The following is a 21,355-nucleotide window of genomic DNA, read 5'->3' as shown; positions in this document are numbered from 1 at the left end:
CGCGAAAGCAGTCGCTTATGTATGCGAACGTCTTAGGCTGCGACGGTCAATGTGTCCAGTCTTGGTTCAACTGCTGGAAATGTCGCGAAATGTTTGCGCGGGTCGACGCGTGAGGTCACTGGGGGCGCTAGTGGCAGGCAGCCTGGAGCTCGGGCGCTGATCCCTGTCCGTCACTTTAGCGCGTCTCGGATCTGGAGAGTGCAGTTCGTCATGATCCCAGTCGGAAAAAGTCAAGACATGCCGCTGGCACGAGCATTCACCCTCACCCCTCGCCCGCCACCCCTCAATGAGCGCTGCGCATACATGTTTTCGCAGCGCCCTCTCACAGGCTTTCCGTCCGAACCCTCGTGGAATCGCTGCCCCCTGTTCTGTCGCCGCCTTCCTCGTTCCCGCCCTCGGTAGACGCTCCAAGCGCACCTTCACATCTGGGAAACGCCGCCCCGCAGACGCCCAGTCACAAACCCAGCTTTCGACGCAAGATGGGGAAGATGTGATTGTCCCAGTATATCCGCCCAAGCCCAAGGAACGCATCCACTCATGCATACCCTACCCACCTCGAGAGGTCCGTGATGATGTCAACACATGGCTTGCTGCCATTGAGCCATTTCTCCCGAGCTACCTGCGGCAAGAGACCGATGGGAACCCAGAGAAGCCGATAACGTCACTCGACCTCGCCCTGTTCATCAACAAGGCGCAGGATGCCTCTGTGGACATTCTGAGCCACCTTGGTTTGGAGGCGGGGAAATGGCCAACGGTCATCTGGATGGTCAGGAAGCTCACGGAGGATGGGAAAGGCTCGAACGACCTCACTGAACATCTTGAGCAGTATGCAAACGCTGTGTTACAAGGAGAAGAGCACCGGCCTCTGAAAGAGCTGACTGAAGGCCCGATGCGCCTCCAACGAACCTTTCCGAATCGCAAGCTACAGCGTACCCTAGACGCTGTAACATCCGCTCCGGAGTCGATCCGATATCCGCATGTTCCTATTAAGCGAGCCCTTGGACAGCTGTGGAGGAGCCTAGGGCACATGATATTGTCAGCTGCGGAGCAAGACCGTGGCGGGCAGGAGACTGTCATGCCGCATGTCTTGGAGATGATTGCATACCTGCACCATCTAGGTTTCATGCCTGACTCAGTGTACACATATCGAAATCCTCTGGATAAGGATGCACTCCAACAACCTCCGACCCTTCACATGCTTTCGTCCAAGATCTTGACAGCCCTGTCTGACGCCACCTGGAATGCTCACGAAGCTTCCGTCAAGACTGCCAAGGATCGCGCAAATGCCCACTACTTCCTCGGTCATGAGATACCTGGGTCCCGTTACAAGGTTCAGGTCACGGAGGTGGCTCCGGAGCTATGGCTGGAGCTTTGTTTGTGGTCATGTCTACACGGGGGTTGGACACTTGACGGTGCTTACATCCTGGAGAAAATGGCTGCGAAGGAAGGGGACCACAGCTGGGCGCTTATCAGCTGGAGGGAGATCATGGAAGCAGAGCAACAGAAAACACCAACCCCACCAAGTGCGTGGAACTTGGTTCCGATGAGCGGGAATGCTTTGCCACGTGCAGAAGACCGCGCCCGAACCCGAAGAACGATAAGCAGCGAAGTCGTCACTGCTTTTGTCGATGGGCTTGTCAACCATATGCGACTGGGAGTTGGAGCTCGTGGCGCTACACCAGAGAGCCTAGTAGCTTCTATCAAGACCTTGAAGGACTTCTTAGATAGGAACAACCTAAGTCTCGGTTCCTCAGCTTGGGATTCCATCATGGTCCGGCTTATCGAGTCGGGCGGCTTCGTACCAGAGAAGCGACCAGAGTTACTCTTGCGCATCTGTGAGCTGGCTCCAGGGTTTGGCACTGAGGTAGGCGCTGCCAACGCGTCTGCTTCGTCAAGTACCGAAGTACCCTACTTCTTTGAGCCAACCACTATTCCACTCAGCATGTTGCATCGGGCCATGCGTGCTTTCATCAATAACGGTGACATCCAGGGAGCATTGACGACATTGTCCATGCTTCAACAACATACCGATGACAACAAACAAAAGTCTGTACAGGAGTTTTTCGATATTCTTCGAAATAGTCCGCAGCTACGACAAGACGAGCCGTTCACAAGCCATCTTCCGCCTGTTGAATTCCCAGCTTTCGAGAACAAGATTCCTATACCTCTCCTCGCGCGGTTGCTGGATCTAGTTACCGAGTCAAAGATGTACGACGTGGGCCGTTGGTTGCTGTTTTCCGATGATCTGGACGGTCCTATCATCGGTCGCGAGTTGCACAGTCATCGCAGCATGTCCGCATCCGTTGTTCGCTTTGGCACAATGGCTGGAGAGAACGACCTCGTCTTGGACGTGATCAAAAGCGCTGGAACTTGGAACGAGAAGCACCAGCAGCAGCGTATGCCGGCTGAAATCTTGATAGCCTTGCTGTGTTCTCAGATCAAGCTTCAGAACTGGGATACCATCAGAGGCATGCAAAAATATGTGGAAGAGGCATCTACGTTCAGGCCGCGACCTATCATCATCTCAAGCTTTGCTGCAGAACTTCTTCGAACCTCAAATGGTCCCCACGAAGCAAAGACAGGTGCTCAGGACTGCTTCACTGGACTGCTCTTTGCATGGGAACAGATGATACTCAGCAACATCCGCGAGGAACTGTACTGCACACTGTCCATACTGTCAACTGTAGATGCTGAGTGGAAAGATTACTGCGCGCGGTTCCTTTCATTCTCATCCCGTCAAGCGGTCAATCTTTCCACAGATGACTTCAACCGCGTACTAAGCGGTGTGCTTGACGGATACGGCAGTGCCAAGGGCAAAGAGATCGTCGAGATATGGTGTCACCAGTCACGCAAGAATTTTGAGCCCTACAGAGCGCCTGGTGGATTACCCACAATGCCACAATATCGCGTCACCAAGAGCAAAGAATACGAAGATCGACCAGAAGACATTGAGATTGTCCAGGATGGTGGCGCCACGCTCATCCTACAGGGGCGAATCCACCCTAACCGACAGACGATCTGGGCCATCATTCGGAAGGTCCAAAATGAAGTGGAGCTCGAGGAAGGACGTGGCAAGGGGTTATCAAAGGCCACGCGTGCAGAACTGCACGATACTCTCAAGTGGGCTGCGCAGATGCTCTACAATCTGGGCTTTGATCACGAAGATATCATTCGTGGTCTGGGCAATCTCGCACCGCTTGCCAAGCTTGAGGCTCCTGCCTCGCCTAGAGATATCTTCAACATCGAAGGCGCCGAGCCGACACTGGGAGAGAACACGTGAGCTGCTTACCGCCGCACTGACCAATCGCAACCGCACCGTAACCGGCTCACTTGTCCTTCCAGGGACAGAGAGCAGCTAAACGTTTGAAGTCCGCCATTTCGGCCACTTGCATATAGCCTACCGGACTCTTGTACATACATACATTTGCGTAATGCTACCTCGAAGAAGAATGGGCCCAAAGATGATGACATCTAAAAGTATGGGGACCCCTTGTCGATTTACCCCGTTGAAGAAAGTGAAGATATGTTGCGCGTGATCCAGATTTTCCGACCACAAACCCTGAGTGTGTTCGTCGCTTCTAGGCTCCACCGGGACTCCACCCTGTACCAAGCAAAGCCATGTCAACGGCGGCTCGGCCAGACCGACCTTTGGGCATCTGCTGGTTTGACCGACAACGTTGCAGTCAACAACCCAACAAAAGGAATTGTTGTCTTTTGATAACGGGCCTCTCTGCACCTACGAAAATCGACTAGATGGTGTGCCGCTGCAATAGCTAGCGTCTGGGGTATACTTGGGTGGTTAGACCAATGAAAAACCTGCTTTGCATGTATGTACTCCGTATGTAGGTGTCCGCGGGCCAATGAGGAGCGCCCGACAGCCAATAGAAGTATATGCACATATGACATGTTGAAGATCGTGCAGTAAGCTCGAGAAAGAAAGTCTAGGGTGGGTGGGGGAGGTAGCCGGGAGGAGGTGTGGAGGCGGTGGAAGTCTCTTCTCTACATGTCTTCTGTATTCGGGCGTAAGCTCACAGTAAACATTGGGCGTACCCAAGTATGTACATGAAGTTTGGCATCTTATGTAATGGTCGTAATTATTCTCGGCCGCAACCACACGGCGCAGTTTTGACACCTTCAAAGTTTGGATATACGTGGACGCCTGCCCACAAAATGCTCACTCTTCAGGTACATGTGCGGACGCCCAATAGCCAATGAAGAGCATATGCACATGTGACTTGTCGAAGATCTGGGTATTGAATCCTAGCTCCGGGCTCGAAGAAACTCGACCCAACCGGAACGCAGTGGATCGGCCCACCAATGCACCCCGAGCAAGGTAAAGCTCAGCCTCACAAAAAAAAAGTTGACGCAAAAGTTGACGCAAGGTGTCCAAAACAAACAAAGCGGTTCAGCGGAGAAGGCTCCATAGTCATTGCACGGAAGACGAAGATCAGAGCAAGCCCTGGAGGTAATTAATTCGCATGTGCGATACACAGACGAGTGTCTCAGGGACAGACACCTGCATTGTGACAAGCAGGAGCGGCCCGCAAGTTGCTGTACCTTTACTGTCTGAGGCGCCGGCTACGTTTGCACCTCTTCACCGCTTCTTTGCCAGCGGGCGCCAACGTCAATACCAGCCCAGTGCGTATCGATATGGGTGCATCTGGAGGGGCACAATGCCGGACGACGTCAAGCGTACTCCAGTTTTGGCAGATCACGATCGCATCGCGAGGTCGGGGTCGCGTAGGCGCAAATTTCGAGTTGATGGGTTTGCTAGGGCGGATATTAAAGATGACGATGTAAGGAGAAGACGGACAGCGGTAATCTACTCTCTGCGTCGTGCTGTTCGTCGCAGCATGTGCAAACCCGGGGCCTGCGTCTTACAGCCAACCAATAGGCTGAAGCCGTTACCGTGTATTAGCCCCGTGTTGCCTCATCGCTGCACGCACTGCGCACGTCCAAGTTAGTTTCAGTGGGGTTAGTTCGGCGAGAAACCAAAATTTCCTGGTGAGGGGCACGCGACAGGCGTTGGAGGACTGCGCTGGAGAGGCAATTGAAGAAGAAATTACGAGATACGTTGCGCTAGGTGTATAGAGCACCATGTCTTTGGCTGACTTGCATGTCGCATCGTGGCCGTTCATTGGTGCTGGATATGGAGTCATCGCTGCGCGCAAGGAACTAGACGCTCGGACTGCGATTCTACGCTAGTGCCGAACTAAAACTTATCAACATATTCTCTCACTCGCCCGCATTCTCTCTCCACACCAGCCCAAAGACGTTCAAGTCACACAGAAACATACCAGAAACACACAATAACCACATTCATACCCCTACCATCGTCGAGACAATGCCGCAGGCACTCGCTGAGCTCTAAACTCCTGATGCAGCCCGCCCATGGGCTGCATCAGCCCGACAGCTCACGGAATTTCAACCTCTACGACGATACCAATACTACGACTGCGTGCAGTATCCCCTGCGCAATCTCGTCTCACCCAATTGGCAATCGTCTGGCCTGTGCCGCAAAACACCATCATTGTCATTACTACTTGCTCAACGCTTGAAGATCGACGAAACACCAAGGGCTCAGCATAGTTCGCCAGCCCTTCCCCTCAGTACACCAAAGATCCAGCCGACGAACGCTATCACCCCTCACGATTCCATATTCCGACCGGCCACTCACTCCGACACCACCCCGACTTGTAACCATCACCCTCGACCCTTCACCACGCCTCCATCACTACAAAGACGAACTTCAAAGACATAACCGACCATGGCTCACCATACGCACGCTCGGTCGCCTACTCTCGGTGGACATAACAACCAAGACCGCAAACTCGTACACGAGACCACTACAAACACCAACGGCAGTGACCAGCGCTCTGCCTCGCCAGACACAATCGTAGGCAGCACACCCCGTACTCAAGGACGCGGCGGTGACCAGTCGGCTACCGAAGGTGCCGCGGAAGAAGACGACGAAGAGGACAGTAGCACTGCCAAAGACATCGAGCTCGACGACGAGACAGATGCGGATGTACCAGCCATGCCCTACAGCTATCGTAGGGGAGGCAAGGGCAAGGGAAAGCGCCCTTCTATCCGCGTCGAGCCTGCAGATGACGACGAGTCTCACGCCGAAGACGACGAGAACGAGACAGTGCTCATGCCCAACAAGCACCCGGTAAACCAGCTACTAATGAGTAACAAGAAGCGCACCTTTAGCAATCTCTCAAGCACATCAGTGCTGTTTGGTGACGATTCCACAGACCAAGAGTCGTTTCCCCGCCGCAAGCTGGCTAGGAAACTAAGCGCCGCCTCTAGCATACCGCTGTTAACCTACAAAGAGGACGACGAACCCCAAGTAAGCTATGAAAACGCTATTGAGAGCGACGATGAAGACTACAGCGGCGTCAATCTCGTCCCTGACGATGACGAGTCCGACATGGAGATGATGGAGCAACAAGAAGAGAGCTACATCCTCCAAGAAGAGCAACAAGCTACTACCCTTCTCAATGAGTATCGTGATGCTCGACGACTCAGTCTTGAGAGTTGTTTGAGCGACAACATCTTCGATGTCACTGTCCCATTAGACGATACGTTCATGGCAAGTCTTCCCGACTATGGGTTCACTCCCTTCTTCGAGCCAGATGCTCTCCCTGCATCACCTGTTCCTATGGCCAAGAGAAAGTTTTCAGACGGCTCAGCCAAGCGCGTCCGCTTTGACGATGACGTTCAAGTATCAGATAGTTCCAGTTCGGAATCTTCAGAGCTCGACAGCAGTGTCTTTCCTGATCTCTTCATGGACCAAGACAAGATCCCTCCCAGTTTGCATCAACTTCTTGAGATGGACTACGATGATGACAACGGAGACATGGCTTCTCCGCAGTCCGACGCCTCGTTCTGGGACTTTGAGCAGGGCGAGTCGCGCATCACTCAAGTCGATAACTCGGAAGAATCCGATGGCGAGTCATCTGGCGAATCCAGTGGCTATGAGTGTATGGTAGTGCCCTATAATTGCTTTTACTCAATGACTAACGTTTCTCATCAGCTGACATTGGTGACACCACTGACGAGGAAGACTTTGGTACCGACATACTACCGCGCACTCCTAAGCACTCTGTTCTACAGCGACCGGTCTCAGCACCTGGCTCACGCGCTGCAACACCCAAGCCGTTTCAACGAAGCTCTCGTCCGATTGGCCGCCAAATTCCGCCGACTCGCGGCGTCTTCATCCACGACGAGTCTGACCAAGCCATTGCTGTCACTAACAGGTCGACGAAGGCTGTTGCATTCTACCGTCCACGCACGGTACTGATTCCGTGGATTCCTATGACCGATTACCAGAGTAGTACGAGCGGTACTGTCAACAACAGTCCTCGGAACTCCATTGCTCAACTCAACGCCTCCGACAGCGAGAACAGCAATGAAGTCTTCAACAACAATCTCAACACCGACATCATGCTTACTGGCATATTTGGGTCTGCTTCGGGCAACGACTTTGCTTTTGGAAACGAAAGCATTGGCCCCCCGGAGGCATTCTATCCCTTCGTAAGCATTTCCTCCAACGGTAACATGGGCCTCGTTGACGAAGATGAGGAGGGTTCTTCGAGTGATGAATACGATGAGGACCTTAACCTTGCCGACTTTTTGGAGATTGACACCGACGATACTGATGGAGATGACTTCGACGATGAGTTCGACTTTACTGATGTGCCGGCTACACCGGCAAGCTCTAGCATGCCACATCATGGCTCCACCCCAGCGGCACCTTCCTCTGTCACGCCCAACGCACGAGCACGGGCTACATCAGACCTTATGCTTCAGCACTTCGACCGTGGCGTCGTCACTGCTTTCCGCAGCAACCAGAACCGTTACCGCGATGTTGCTTCTCTGCCATCAGATCCTGCAGCGCGCGCCTCTGTTTCCCGCCCGGTTCGATCTGGCAAGTCCGCTGAGGCTCTGATAACTCCTCTACGAAAGCGCACCCGGTCAAACAGGGTCGCCAAATCGCCTTTGAAAAACGGCACGACTATGAACCGCAGCTCACCCCTCTCCGGTGTCACCAAGGCTACATCACGGTTACAAAAGTCAGTCATGGGCTCTCCCACCAAACCCCATGGACCTCCTAAGATGGGTAAATTTTCTTGAGTGTGTCACCACTCCACAACCCGACGTGCGGAAGATCGGAAGATGGAACGACGAGTATCTGGATGGAAGCATCAGTAGTTTTCCACGGGGATGTGCCGACGACTTTACGATACCCACGACCTTTAGTCTTCTAGCTGTTTCAGCGGCTATGTTGTTATTACGCACGTTACATGCACTTGCATATTTCTCAAAAGTCCTTGGATCTTTGTTAGACGGTCCCGGATAAAAGTTGAGCGAGGTGCCTGGCCTTAGAGCGGAACTTTCCATGCGGCAACGCGACGGCATCGTCCGGCTAGTGCAGCCTTATTTGCGTCTTCACGAATTTCCTTTGTTTGGTCGGAGCGTTTTGGTTATGTACACTGTGTTTTTACATTGATCTTCGCTATTCGTTTTGTTGCTTCCTTCAACTGAGCCAAAGGTTTTCTGGGATGATACCACGTGTTTTGCGAGTACGATCTGTATGGGTTCTGCTTCCTCTGGCGTTTGGGTTCACAGTTTGGCAGACTGTTGACCTGATGGCGTTGAGGTCGATAGATGGCTCACAGTCACATCGCATTCGGGTCTCTTATGTATTTGGATTTCAATCGGACGGATGTATCGTGTAGGATTATCGGCATGGCGAGGGTAGTTTCTTGCTTAATCGAAATGTGTTCATCAACTTCATCGTGAACAAGCATGTAATCTGCAATAGTATTTGATGTGCCTCTGGATCTTCAAGCGACTCCCGGCTCCGTCACAGGTTCATCCTTCTGTACCTGCATATGATGGCGCAATCATGGCGGGATGTCAGGATGCTGGCTGGGATGCTTAGCGTGGTGCGCCGTCTGTGCGCGCCCTACGTCACACCCCGGCCCAGCTCCTGCATGTGAAGATCGACGCGCTCGACATGCCAACACCAAGCCATGTAGCCAGCCGTATCTACAAGCCTGCGATGGAGAAACTCAAGGATGACTTTCGCGAGGATAGGTCACTTCTTCAGATCGCAACAGTAAGACACCTCCCATACGAGCCGCGCAATCGCGTTCTACTGCAGCGATTCCTGCACACCTGTATCCCACACGCATGCTCACCAGTACGTAGGACGCCATCCTTCTCCCCCTCCGCATAGCGACATCGCCAGCCCTACTGCGAACCTATCTCCGCACGATCCTCCTCTTCATCACCTCGACCATCCTCTTCGCCTTCGCGGTCGTCGCATACTCGTCCTTCTACTACAACTACATACCCGTGCGCGGCATCTCCGTACCCGTATACCTGCAATTCGACCATGGCCCAATAATACCCTACGCAAACGCGCAGTCAAATGGCGTACCGACTGGCAAGCCTGCTAAATGGCCTTATGGCCTCGCCAACATACCCGGCCTGGTGGACCGCCAGAAGTACGACGTCGTCGTCGAGATGGAAGTACCGCGTAGCGATACAAACCTGAAAGCGGGGAACTGGATGGTGGGTTTGGAGTTCCGGGGTCCTACAACAATCGGTCAGGGTGTTAAGCATCTACTTGGTTGGGATGAGGAATGGAGTGTCGAAGACCACAGTCAAGGCGGTACACCTGGTGCCACGGCGGAGAAGGTCGTCACAGAAGGTGCTACAAGCGAAACGCCTACCGTACTGGCAAGAAGTCGGAGACCAGTGCTTCTTACGTACCGAAGCCGGATACTCGAGATTATCTACAGGCTCATGCGGCTGCCACTGTATCTCATCGGCTGGCACACAGAGTCCGAACACATCGAGATCAGCATGATGGAATCAGTCATGTTCGAACCGGGATACCGCAATATACCGTCTTCGCTCCGCTTGGAACTACGATCGAAACTCCCTCTCGAAGTCTACCGCGCCAGCGTACGCATCAGCGCCAGATTAGAAGGGTTCCGCTGGTTGATGTACCGTTACTGGCTCACCAGCGCCATAGTCGGCATCCTCACATTCTGGGGCATGGAAATGGCTGTCCTGCTCTTCACATGGGGTATTTTTACCTTACTATTCAGCAGTCCCAGTTCCAATCCCCCATCCCAGGACGATGCGCACCAACGGAAAATAAAGAAAGAAGAAGGCGAACCCTTCCCCAAACTCGAACAAGGAGACAACACAGAACCAGGCACACCGTACAGCGACACTAGTCGTACTTTCCCCACTCTACCCTCTCAACAACCGCTCTCGTATAGCTCGCCTAGTCCGAAAGAGGAACGGAGAGAGCCTAGGCTGGAAGATATTCCTACGAGAGAGGAACAAGAAGCTGATGATGAAGAGGATGATGATTTTATTTTGGAAGAGCCCGTGCCGAGGGGCGTGGAGAGGGAGGGTGTGTTTACGGATTCGGGGATTGGGACTAGCTTGGAGAGTAGTGTTGAGAGGGGGTTGGCCAGGCGGAGGAGTGGGAGGGGGAGTGGGAAGGATAGGGATGGGGGTTAGTTGCCGATGGGGGATGGTAGTATTGGTAGTGGAAATGGCATTAGGAGGGTGAGGAGGTGTGGGGCTTGTGAGGCGAAGGCTGTGAGGAAGGTGCGGTGAGGGAAGTTTGTGTGTTGTGGTAGAGGCTGTGTTGTAGGTGATATATCCATTCCTCTGTATTCATGCTATCTCTGTCCCCTGGGTACCTCCTTTATCCCCCAGATATCCGCTCCTCATGACACACACATCGTCTCTTAAGCGTCCTTATATACCGGCACAATTCCCTCCGGACACATTGGAATCTATAGTCATAACGAATTAGTCTCCACTCCCTCATCGCAGAAAGAAACTCCCCTTTAGAACCACAACAACAAGACGAAAGCAAAAAAAAAGAAGAAAAACCAAAACTTACATATTGGTTATTATTACACCACCTCGCACACAGATTAGGCATTTCAGCTCCTCCTTCGTCTGGAAAGTTTCTCCATAACGGGTCGCAGATGTTGTCGCATTGGTAGTTGGAGCAGTAGGGTGTTGGCATGGAAAGTCTGGGTGGGGGGAGTACTCGAGCCACGTCCTTGCGTTGGTTTGGGATGTGACTGGAATTTGGGGGCGAGGTGCCGATAGCGCAGAGGGGGAGCTTTGGGGGTGTGTTAGTACTGTATTTCTTTTTCTTTTTGGTGAGGAAGTTTAGTTGGTTAAGGAAACTTACATTTTTGTCTCCCTGGCAGAGCGCATGACACATGTCTGGACTAGACAAACAGGCAGATTTGCAGTTTACAAGCGAACACGGAGTACCGGATATGCTGCTGTGCTGTTCGGCTTGTGAGGCCAAGGGGCGGGCGGAGACGGTGAGGAGGGTGAGGAGGAGGGCGGAGAGGGTGAGCTTCATCTTGGTGGTTGGGATGTGGTTGGTGGGTTGGTGGGTTGGTGGGTTGGTGGGTTGGTGAGGGTTTTGTTGAACTCTCTTTGGAAATTTTGGAAGTTGGTCAAGTTACTTGAGTCTGAGATGTTTGGTGTGGAAAGAAGAGAGAGGGATGCGTAGGTTTATATAGTTCCTTAGCAACTCAAGACCAAATTTCGATGTCCATGAGCGGGATGGAGTACCGTGCCCCTTAACTTTGGTTAAGTGAGTTAGCTTCCTGGATTTTGCTATTACTTGCGACAAGAAGTTGTACGAATGCTTGCTCTATTGGTTAGGTTCTATGATAGATGCCTTCTGTGTGGCTGGAGGAATGAGTGTGTGCTGAGGAACCCCGGTTCAGGTCCCCGAACCAAACTTGGACCATGATGACGAATAAGAACAACTACGACAGGGCCATCGATCAGAGGGGAAAAGATCGGGAACCCTTAGTTCATGGACTCAGGAACAAGACTGTTACAGTGGACTACACACGGGAAGTGTTGCTGTTGCAGATTGAAAGGTTGAGAGCTACATCCTGGCAGCGGGCGACGCATTTTCTTCGTTGAACTCGATGTAGGATTCCGGCTAGAGAATCTGATATATTACCAAAAAGAAATACTATATAAAAAACCCTCACATCCATCTACATCCAAAACCAACCACCTGCCACAATCCCAACCACCAGCCTAAAGCATCGGCCTCTCACTCGCCGGATCCAGCCCCTTCGCAAACTTCCTCTCAATCCTCTCCTTCCCCTTCTGCATATACCCCTCCACCTCCTCAAACCGAATCTGCGTCAACCCCGTCTTAACATCCATCTCACTCCTCTCCACCGTCTTCGCCTTGATAAACACGCCATTACTCTCCAACCTCTCCCCATCAACAACCTCTTTACAGAACGTAGCGTACTCGCTAAAATGCACAGCACTGCTCGGAACACTCTCGAGCAACATCGCGAAACAATGGGGCATAGCTTCGAAGTCGCGCCATACGACCGTTACACCTTGAGTGACGCAACGTTGCGCCATGACGGCATCTTCATCGCGAAGCATTTCTTCGCCGACGGAAAAGAATAGCGGTGGGCTTTTGCTCCAGTCTTTTGCAATGAGAGGGGAAACGAGGGGATGCATCAGCGCACTTGCTTCGGCATAGAAATCTGCGCGTGGGGGATCCGCCGGCCATACGCCTTCGTCTTTGGGAAATTCTCGGGCGTCGGTTGAGCTGGGTGGGGGGAGGTAGTCGTATGTTACCGCGCCCTCGATAGAAGGTAGACTACGCGTAATGTCGAGCCAAGGAGACGCGAGGGTCACGCCAGCCGGGAGTGGGATGTCTACTTGCTTGCCGTGGAAATTGACGGTTGGGGTTTGGCCAGCGGGCGTGCTGCGGTGGATTTGAAGGAGCAGTTGGAGGAGCGCGGTGCAGCATGTTCCGCCTGCTGAGTCGCCTCCGAAGACGATTTCGCTGGCGGGGACGGGGTCGTGGAAGGAGCCTGGGGGTGGGTGCAGCAGGGAGAGGTACGCTGTGAAGCAGTCTAGCAGGGCGGAGGGGAAGGGACCTTGCGGTGAGAGGCGGTAGCGTACTGAGAAAACGCGGCCGCCTGTTTCTTTCGCCAGGCGACCTGTCAAGGGCCGTGATGTCGCTGGGTCAAGGAGATACATTGCGCCGCCGTGGAAATAGAGGAGTGTGACTTTGCTCGTCGTTTCTTTCATGAGGTTCTCGTATTTGTCTTTTTCGCTCATGTCGGCGGGTTCCGGTTCATCGTCTTTTACGTTGGCTCGGTACCCATCCCATTCTGCTTCTAGAGGTCGCTGCTCAGGCTTCGTCCATTGCTCTCCTCCGGTGCTCATGTCGTCGATGGCTTTGAACATTATTTGTCGGATGTCGTCTTCTTGTGGTACGTCTAGCTTGACTTTGCTAACCCAGATTTTGCCTTTGACGCCGGGATCTTTGCAGGTTAGGCGCTGCATCTTTGAGATGGGCGTTGGTGTTGAGTTGGGGCCCATCATGTCGCGGAGCATGTTGACTGTGATTTCCGTCTTCAGGTCCCACTTTGAACTCGTCGGTGACATGGATAGAGAGTGCCATAGTGCTGTTTTCAATAGGAAAGGTGTTTTGGGCAGGAGAAGCTTGAGCAAGGCTGAAGGTGAAGCGTCCATGTTGGTGATGTTCCGCGGAGGCGTTGACTCAGGTCTTAGGTCTCGATGACTGTGAACGTGATCGGAAATCACGCTTTCACTGGTTTGGAGGTGGGAAAATTGGGCTTTCGAGGCTTCCCAGACTATGCTCAAGGTTAAAGGAGAGAAGGAAGCCACTTTAGTGGCAAAGAGGTAGTCTTGACGTCGCGCTACTAGACCAACGCGGCATATATCGATGCCTCGGCACGAGTCATGATCTCATGCACGATATACGGTCTATACGCCCACGTGGGGGAATCTACGAAGACCCGCAAGCCCCAGCGATTGACGCTAGCTGTCTTTCCAGAAGTTCAATCTTCCTTTATGTCTTTGGTACGATAAGATATCTATTGCATGTATTGAAGACGGGACCTTCACTACCACCTCCTCCTTCTCTCCCACCCACCCACCCGGACTCTATCGCTGGCGGTAGTGCAAATGATCAATCACATGTCGCAGCGTCTACACAGTCTTCAATCTTTGATCCATAATTGAGAAAACACGTCGCGTTATTGTCTAATCATCGATAGTATTCAAGTACTATGCGCATACCTAGGTAGTAATAATGTGTTATGCGGGTTAGTGGTATCTTCCCATGTCGCCTTGTACCAACCAAACGCCTAATACCTCAATTCCCTAAACAGACGATACTGTGAGCCATATCCTTCTTCTTCGTCCCAAAGCGTGGCTCGTATCCATGGCAATCCATTCGCCAATGAGCCAGCAGTCTCGTCGTCGATCATCGAATCACGACGAGAGCGTGGAGCTTCTGGACCTGGCGATGGTGGTTTCCGTTAATGGATCCTGAAGCCGGCGCGCTTGGCCAGGCTGATGATCTTCTGTCCTTGGAGTGTCTTCTACCCATCCAATTCACCCTCTTCACTGCCCCTCTCCGTCGCGTTGCCATCGCCCGTGCCATTGGCAGGAGGTTGGCTTTGGCTTGTCGCCTGTACGCCTTCCATACCGTCGGGCGTGTCCCCGAAGTCGATGCCGTCCTCTGGTGTCCGGAGCCCTGCATACATGGAGGGTTCTCCATCTTTGTCTGGTGACTTCTCGTACAGATCCGCCATGAGGTTGCATGCTCTCCGGATGTCGCGCAACTGGACATGTTGTATCTCCCACCATGGTTTTCCGTCGTCGTCCCCTAGCTCTACCTCCGCCATACGCGCGCCGGCGTACAGTGATGCTGCGGCGATCGCTCGCGATGTGAACAACAGGCACATCTGTGTGGACGTCGAGTCGGAGAGGAAGGCCCAGGCTGAGTTGCGCAGCTTCTTATTATGCTCGACTCCGTAGTACTTCATCATGTCGTACATGGTCTTGTATGGTGATTCCACGTTAAGGTCGAAGCACAGGGCCTCGAGTAGGACGTCTTCGCTGTACAGGATTGTGTCGCGCCATTTCCAAAAGTCTTTTGTCTGCTCGTCGACGAGCTTGTTGGGATCCTTGAGCGCGACCCGGACGCATGAAACAACGAGTTCTTTCATCTTGCGACAGTTTTCTTCGACTTTGGTCGCGAGGAATAACGCGGTTGCGGCGATTTGCTGGTAAAGTTAGACGCGTCCATATCGCATGTATCCTGGAGGGGGACTCACATAGTGGTGTAGTGGCTTATACCCCGGCCGTGGCTTCAAACTCATTCGCATCAGATAGCGATTGAAGAAGACGGCCGCTGTACTAAGCGTGGTCTGTGGTAATTTGAGCATCATGCCCACTTGCAATATAAACCCGACGCCCTTCCGCCGTAGTGTGCGCTCCTCCTCAGCGGGCATGCCATCGCATATCGACGGCGCCAGTAGCAGTTCTTCTTCGGTGAAAATCCACTGCATCTCGGCTTCGATGACGGCCGGCGGTGGCGGTCTGGGGGGCTCACGCTGCGGCGCCATCGCGCTGCTGGCGGTCGATACCATCACCGAGGGTTGTAGCACTAGTGGTTGTGTTTCGATGCGCGATAGTGGTGGTACAGATGGCGCGCAAAGGATATGTTCCGATCCGGTATGGCGTCCCCGTCGTCGCTGATGGATATGCTAGACGACAGTTGCAGAGTGCGGTGAGGAGTTTTCAAGTGGCGTGAGAATCTGCGTGTGGTCGGGTGAATAGTGAAAGGTGACAATAGCAGCGGTATTGTCCGTCAAGGCGCAGCCATTGAAGCTTGAGAGCTGCAAGGGCCAACGGCTCTCTTCCGCGGCGAGTGCAGGGATCACTTCCGTCAACCTCCACCACCCCAACGCCGAAGGCTAGCAGCACCACATTCGGCGACCCCAGAGCCGCGTCGTTCCTGAAAGCTTGTATACTGCTAAATAGTCTGGGCATGAAACGGATTGAGCATGTTTCAACCAAGAGAGACTCAAACGCCGTTCCTTACTGTCAAGTCGCACATGAAACTACTATCAAATGTCAACTGTGAGAAATCTATTGTACCTCGTTCTCTGTGTGAGAACGCCTTGACCGTTCCAAGGTTCCCAGTCGTGCCATGTTGATTTTAGGTACAATTAATATTACATAGGTGAGTCAACATAAGATAGAGATAGTTTTGACCGCAACCCCAGAGGTCTATATCCGACCTGCCGTACGCGCCGTGCAATGCTGGAAGTGTGCATTTTGCTCAAGATGAGTAGAACGCTTCGAATGTGTAGATAATACCGAAAACGAGGAAAGCAATCGCTCCACCAAGCGTGACTGTCCCGAGTTAGCATTACTCTAAGAAAGAGGGATTGGACAAGCTTACCATTGCGCATGCTGATCTTTCCAGCAATGGCGCGGCCACCGATGACGGCACCTGCAGTACACAGTCCGTGGCCGACTACAGCGCCGGCAGTGACATACCAGTAGTCAGACCCAGCAGCCATAGCAACAGTCGCAATTTGACTGCGATCACCCCACTCTCCGAGGAAAGTCATAACAAATGTCTGTACCCACGCAGGGCTAAGGAGGAGGGAAAAGAGGTTGTTCACGGCGCCCAAAGTGCCGCTCATAGAGCCTCCGCGCGGTGAGGGCATTCGATCGGGCGAGCTGGAAGGGCTTCGTGCGGGGGCAGGTAGTCGCGAGTTGGATCGGGAGCGTCGCACACCACGTCCAGACTCGAGGGCATACGGAGAGATGGAGGACTTCCGGCGGTTTTGGTGTCGGGCAAGCTGTTCCTTCTCTTCAAGTTCCTGCTCGACTTCAGCCATTTCCTCGCCCACGCCATCGTCTGGGCTCATAGCGAGACCCTCTCTTATGAGGTTGACACCGAAGACGAGGAAAAGAGCAGCCGCAGCGAAGTGCGTGAAGCGTTCCGAGAGCAGCGCGGGGACGGCGTGGCCCATGACAGCCGAAAGAATTGTCATGACGACCAAAGCGGAGTAGGCGGCAGAGAAGACGAGGAGTCGAGGGTGTCGCATAGCCATGAGCGCCGCAACGAGGAATGTCTTGTCACCAATTTCCGAGACGATAATCATGGTGAAAGCGAGTATGAAGGAATGGAAAGGTTGTACGGCGCCGGCGTCAACGTCGTCGAGTGTCGAAGAGGGTGTCTTGGGTGGTGAAGTGTCTAGGGGATCTTTGGTAGAGACGGAGCCTGGAACAGGAAGAGGGTTGTCATGCAGGGAGTCGGGAAGGTCGGTGGGTTTCTATAGCGCAATTAATACAGTATTATCAGCTTGAAAGTATCGCGGCTCACCTCAAGTCCGCCAGCACCGAGCACACGAGTGGTGCTTGCAGTCTCTACAGCGTCTCCGCTCAATTGCTTCTGGTCGGCAGGATGGGCGGGAGCCTCCTTTGGCGACTCGGGAACCTGTTCCATTTTCTCCCCCGTTTTCTCCTCGTGTGCCAGTCGCTCCTTGTCTTTTGCCGACACTCCACCCTCGGTGCCTGTGCTGCCAGTGGCCGGTTTCCGTGCCGGGTCCTGCATGACGCTCTTGTCGCCATCCTTGACGTCGTCTACAAGCACAGTCTCGGTAGAAGCGCCAGGCTTCTTGGCTGCTCCAAGATCTTCAACGACATTGGGAGCCTTCTTCCCTTTGTATTTTGGGTCGTCGTCCACGTATGGCCCGGCGTGGGGCTTGCCGTCTAGCCCATCGACAGGCGCATCTTTGGTTCCTTTTGGGACCGCCGTCGGGGCAAGTGAGGCATCAGGCGAGTAGGTGGCTTGGGTGTAGGCTGGCACAACGGCCCGCGCGACTGGCTTGTCGTCTGATGTGTCCACGGCAATGGATGTGGCGAGAACTCGTAAAGCGGGTAGGAGGAGAAGCAAAGTGTGCGGTCGTGGCTGTCGTAACCTCATGATGAATGCGATTCGAAGGGGAGCAGGGGTGCGGTGCGGCGAAGGCAAGAAACGTCAGCGGTAAAGGGAAGCGCACAGAGATAATCCAAGGGCTGCAAAGAGTGACGAGAATAGAAGAGGTTGTTGTGAAGGAAACGTGGATGTTTCGCCAAGTTTTATTGAACAGAACGGTGTAGGGGTCACTCTGATGTTGAGGCGTGTAAAGCAAGTCGAAGACGACCGAGATGCGCGCAAGGGGTGCGTGCAGACAGCCCACGTAATATATCCACGCCTACGTAAACCACAACGAGGGCTAGTTAAGGGGCCTTTCTGTCCGGAAGCCTGTGGAGAAGACCGGAAACATGGTGCAAATGCCGTGGTTCCGTCTCGAACTCAAACGCTTCGTATTCACATCCGTTCTGCACAGCTGGCCCCTTCTCCGTGCTGCGCCTTGAATGCTGAGGCCCACCCAGGCCCCGAACGGCGATCCACGACACTGGTCACGTGAGCACCCGTCGAGTCGCCTTAGTCAGCCACCATCGCGGACCGTTGGCGTAAACAAGCCCGCCTCCGCATCAACGCTACTGACATCACACCTTCACCCAACCTACGTCGCATGTAATACCAGCCGAGACCACGCGTTCCTACGACACTATCATGGCCGACCGCAGAAGTGTGCGGTCTGCAAGCCGGCGCAAAACACCTACTCCGCAACCACCGGCCAATGCGCCTGCACAACAATTCGGACGCGCAACGCGAGCGAGAAGTTTGCGCAGTGCCAGTCGCGAAGTAGAAGACTTTATCGACATCCAGAAGCCCACACGTCGAAGCGCGCGACAAGCGAGCGTGACCACGAACGATGGAAGTGAACATGAGGCACCAAAGGCGCGCAACACAAAGCGCAAACCCGCGAAAGAGCTGTTGGGAGGTTAGTAGCCATAGCCCAGTTGCTCGCTTGCGCATTTCCAATCAGCGCAATATTCACTACTGGCTAGACAGAGCTCAGGCTAATTACGCATGCGCCAGACCTCACAGTGGTTGAGGAAATAGACACCGAGATTGCCCTTGAGGAAGACGAAGTCCCAGGTACACCAGCGCGCACCGAGCCTGACGTAACCTTCCGCTCACCGGGCGCCGCATCGGAGATGTCCGGAACCACTGCCATCACCTCCTTCAGCATGATAGAGGCCGAATTCCTGGAGCCCAGATACATTGTCAAGCATCTGCGCAAGCTATGCGAGGCTACAGAGGATTTTTTGGAGCACATTGCGCCAAATCACGCGGCAATAGAGGATGATCTGCAAAACATACAAGAGATGCGAAAACCCGGCTCAGTCTACAGCAAAGATTACCAGGACTTCGAAGACGAACTGAACACGCAGTTGAAGCATTACAAAGGCGTAGAACACAGCTACATACACATCAGAGCAATTCACCGCGCTCTTTTTGGGACAAGTGAGGATGTCACAGCATCACAGAGTGGCCTCGATCTGATCCTCTACCTCACCAACCTACTGGTGTTAGCGAAGCAGATAATGCATTCAGATCGAGATGATAAGAGTATGTGGGATGTACTACGACAACTAGACATTTCGTTCCCGACTCAGTTTCTGCAGTCGCTCGATTCGGACGCGCAACAGTCAGCTGCAGGAGAGAGTGCGCTATACAATGAGACCTTTGAGCTTGCGCTAGAACTGCGGACACAACTAGCAATACTCGTCCTTCAGAAATCGACCGACAACCCCAGCTTTGATCCCACAGAAACAATGGAGGAGGTTTTCTTTCGGTCTGACTCGTCACAGTCGGTAGAAGCTGGCTCGCCGATCCGTGGGTGGAGCACAGCAGCTTTGGGCGGTGACGAATCAGCGCTACCCGAAGAATTCGAGGACCAGATTGTGACCCGAGTAGACCAGATCCGAGCCTCTTTCTTCTGGGATGGGCAAGATAGCCAAGCTGTTGACTTGCAACAACTTAAGTCAAACTTTCCGTGGGTGGCAACTGTTCTTCGCCTGTTAGACTGGGTGCGTCTTCGGCACAAGGAACTCAAAACGGCCATCGATAATCTTGGAGGACCAAACACTATCATGCGTAACCTCAAAGAAGCCCTAGAGGAACCTCAGCACGTCACTCAAACAGCGCCATCTGCTCCACGAGAATCATTGCGTAAAAAACGAACTTCGTTTGGACGAGACAGGCGGCGCAGTAGCCGTAAATTTGACCCAAATGCGAAGGTGGATTTGCGTGCTATTGATGTTTTGAAAGAGAAAGAACGTGATTCGGGTGTACATCTGGGACTCGCGGCTTCTCAGCCTGATCGTGAAGAGACTCTTGTTCAGCAACCAGTTGAGGAGGTGGAGAATGAGCAACCGGGAATGGACGACCAGCCACAAGACGAACAACAGACAATGGTCGGAAGCGACACGGCTTCTCAGCAGGAGCAGGAGGATATTCCTCAAGCCATCGAAAAAGTGCAGAACGAGCAGCCAAGGACGGAAGACCAACAGGATAATATGCAGGTGGTAGATGAAAGCGACGGACCGCAGCAGCCCGATGAGGAGCAGTATGAACAGCAGCAACCCCAACAACAAACGACGGAAGAAAGCCGAATGGAAGAGCCCGAAGAACCACTCGAAGAGCAGGTCGAAGCACCTCAAGCATCAGGCCCACCGCAAAGCTCAGCAGCTCTACTAAAAGCTCTGAAAGCCGTTCCAAAGCCGCAGAAAGAGAACCGCCCAGTATCGATATTCGATCGCCAACCGACAGCACAGCGCATCGAATTCGGCGACGGTTTCGACAGCACCATGCCAACACCCGGCCCGTCAAATACAGCCAAAGGAAAGCAACCCGCACTGCCATCCCCACGCAAACGTAAGCGCGTAATCGACATCTCCGACTCAGAATCCGACGAATTCGAAACCGCAGACCGCGGCTTCCGTGCCCCAGAACGCCGTCGCAACGCGCCCGTCTCAAAGAAACAGCGCACCACCGAACCCATACCCTCTTCCTCCGCAGCACCAACAAGCCACCAACCCCCTCCCCGCGCAGAATCCGAACAAGAAGAATCAATCTCCGAAACCTCTGCGCCCTCCATGTCCGAAGAACCGCCCTCGTCAACCTGGCCCGACCAACGGCGCCTCGCAAAAGAGAACCGCGCTCTCGAAGTCACCACGCAAGAACGGGCGGCCGAACGCAGAGGCCGCCAGAAGTGGACTGACGACGAGGAAGACGCGCTGATACAGTATATGAATATGTACCGTGGGAAATACTCGAAGATTCTGCAGCATGATCAGGATGATCATGGGCCGAAGAGGTTGATCAATAGGAATCAGGTTAATTTGAAGGATAAGGCGAGGACGATGGCGCTGCATATGATCAGGTATGTTTTTCTCATTTCGTGAACCCTACGATAGGGGAAGATCATATGGCTTATGCTAACATATTGTTTTTAGATCTGGAGCTGGACTAAGACCAGGTTTTGAGATGATCATCCACCCGGGCATGAAA

At 53.4% G+C, this 21,355-nt stretch overlaps 7 protein-coding genes across 7 annotated transcripts; 4 read left to right on the top strand and 3 right to left on the bottom strand.

Moving 5' to 3' along the window:
* Nucleotides 1-286: 286 nt before the first annotated feature.
* Nucleotides 287-3,280, top strand: J4E87_004806 (uncharacterized protein; the record flags this gene model as incomplete). The annotated part of the gene is made up of 1 exon (XM_049376424.1): nucleotides 287-3,280. One exon carries the CDS (start codon nucleotides 287-289, stop codon nucleotides 3,278-3,280), a length of 2,994 nt encoding a protein of 997 aa, XP_049233935.1.
* Nucleotides 3,281-5,767: 2,487 nt separating this feature from the next.
* J4E87_004805 (uncharacterized protein) lies at nucleotides 5,768-8,139 on the top strand (the record flags this gene model as incomplete). The annotated part of the gene is made up of 2 exons (XM_049376423.1): nucleotides 5,768-6,986; nucleotides 7,040-8,139. The coding sequence occupies 2 exons, from the start codon at nucleotides 5,768-5,770 to the stop codon at nucleotides 8,137-8,139; spliced, it is 2,319 nt and encodes a 772-aa protein (XP_049233934.1).
* A 615-nt stretch (nucleotides 8,140-8,754) lies between these two features.
* On the top strand, nucleotides 8,755-10,551 carry J4E87_004804 (uncharacterized protein; the record flags this gene model as incomplete). The annotated part of the gene is made up of 3 exons (XM_049376422.1): nucleotides 8,755-8,763; nucleotides 8,996-9,127; nucleotides 9,220-10,551. 3 exons carry the CDS (start codon nucleotides 8,755-8,757, stop codon nucleotides 10,549-10,551), a joined length of 1,473 nt encoding a protein of 490 aa, XP_049233933.1.
* Nucleotides 10,552-12,120: 1,569 nt separating this feature from the next.
* On the bottom strand, nucleotides 12,121-13,590 carry J4E87_004803 (uncharacterized protein; the record flags this gene model as incomplete). Its single annotated transcript, XM_049376421.1, has 1 exon — nucleotides 12,121-13,590. The coding sequence occupies one exon, from the start codon at nucleotides 13,588-13,590 to the stop codon at nucleotides 12,121-12,123; it is 1,470 nt and encodes a 489-aa protein (XP_049233932.1).
* An 875-nt stretch (nucleotides 13,591-14,465) lies between these two features.
* On the bottom strand, nucleotides 14,466-15,494 carry J4E87_004802 (uncharacterized protein; the record flags this gene model as incomplete). The annotated part of the gene is made up of 2 exons (XM_049376420.1): nucleotides 14,466-15,152; nucleotides 15,204-15,494. 2 exons carry the CDS (start codon nucleotides 15,492-15,494, stop codon nucleotides 14,466-14,468), a joined length of 978 nt encoding a protein of 325 aa, XP_049233931.1.
* Nucleotides 15,495-16,213: 719 nt separating this feature from the next.
* On the bottom strand, nucleotides 16,214-17,872 carry J4E87_004801 (uncharacterized protein; the record flags this gene model as incomplete). Its single annotated transcript, XM_049376419.1, has 3 exons — nucleotides 16,214-16,287; nucleotides 16,337-17,219; nucleotides 17,270-17,872. 3 exons carry the CDS (start codon nucleotides 17,870-17,872, stop codon nucleotides 16,214-16,216), a joined length of 1,560 nt encoding a protein of 519 aa, XP_049233930.1.
* A 636-nt stretch (nucleotides 17,873-18,508) lies between these two features.
* J4E87_004800 (uncharacterized protein) lies at nucleotides 18,509-21,249 on the top strand (the record flags this gene model as incomplete). The annotated part of the gene is made up of 2 exons (XM_049376418.1): nucleotides 18,509-18,779; nucleotides 18,851-21,249. 2 exons carry the CDS (start codon nucleotides 18,509-18,511, stop codon nucleotides 21,247-21,249), a joined length of 2,670 nt encoding a protein of 889 aa, XP_049233929.1.
* Between the last annotated feature and the right edge of the window lie 106 nt (nucleotides 21,250-21,355).

Source organism: Alternaria ethzedia (genome assembly GCF_023757985.1).
Source record: "Alternaria ethzedia strain BMP 0044 chromosome Unknown scaffold_9, whole genome shotgun sequence".
NCBI classification, from domain to species: domain Eukaryota; kingdom Fungi; phylum Ascomycota; class Dothideomycetes; order Pleosporales; family Pleosporaceae; genus Alternaria; species Alternaria ethzedia.
The sequence above is the reverse complement of the archived record's forward strand: the minus strand, read 5'-3'. Positions and strand labels throughout refer to the sequence as shown.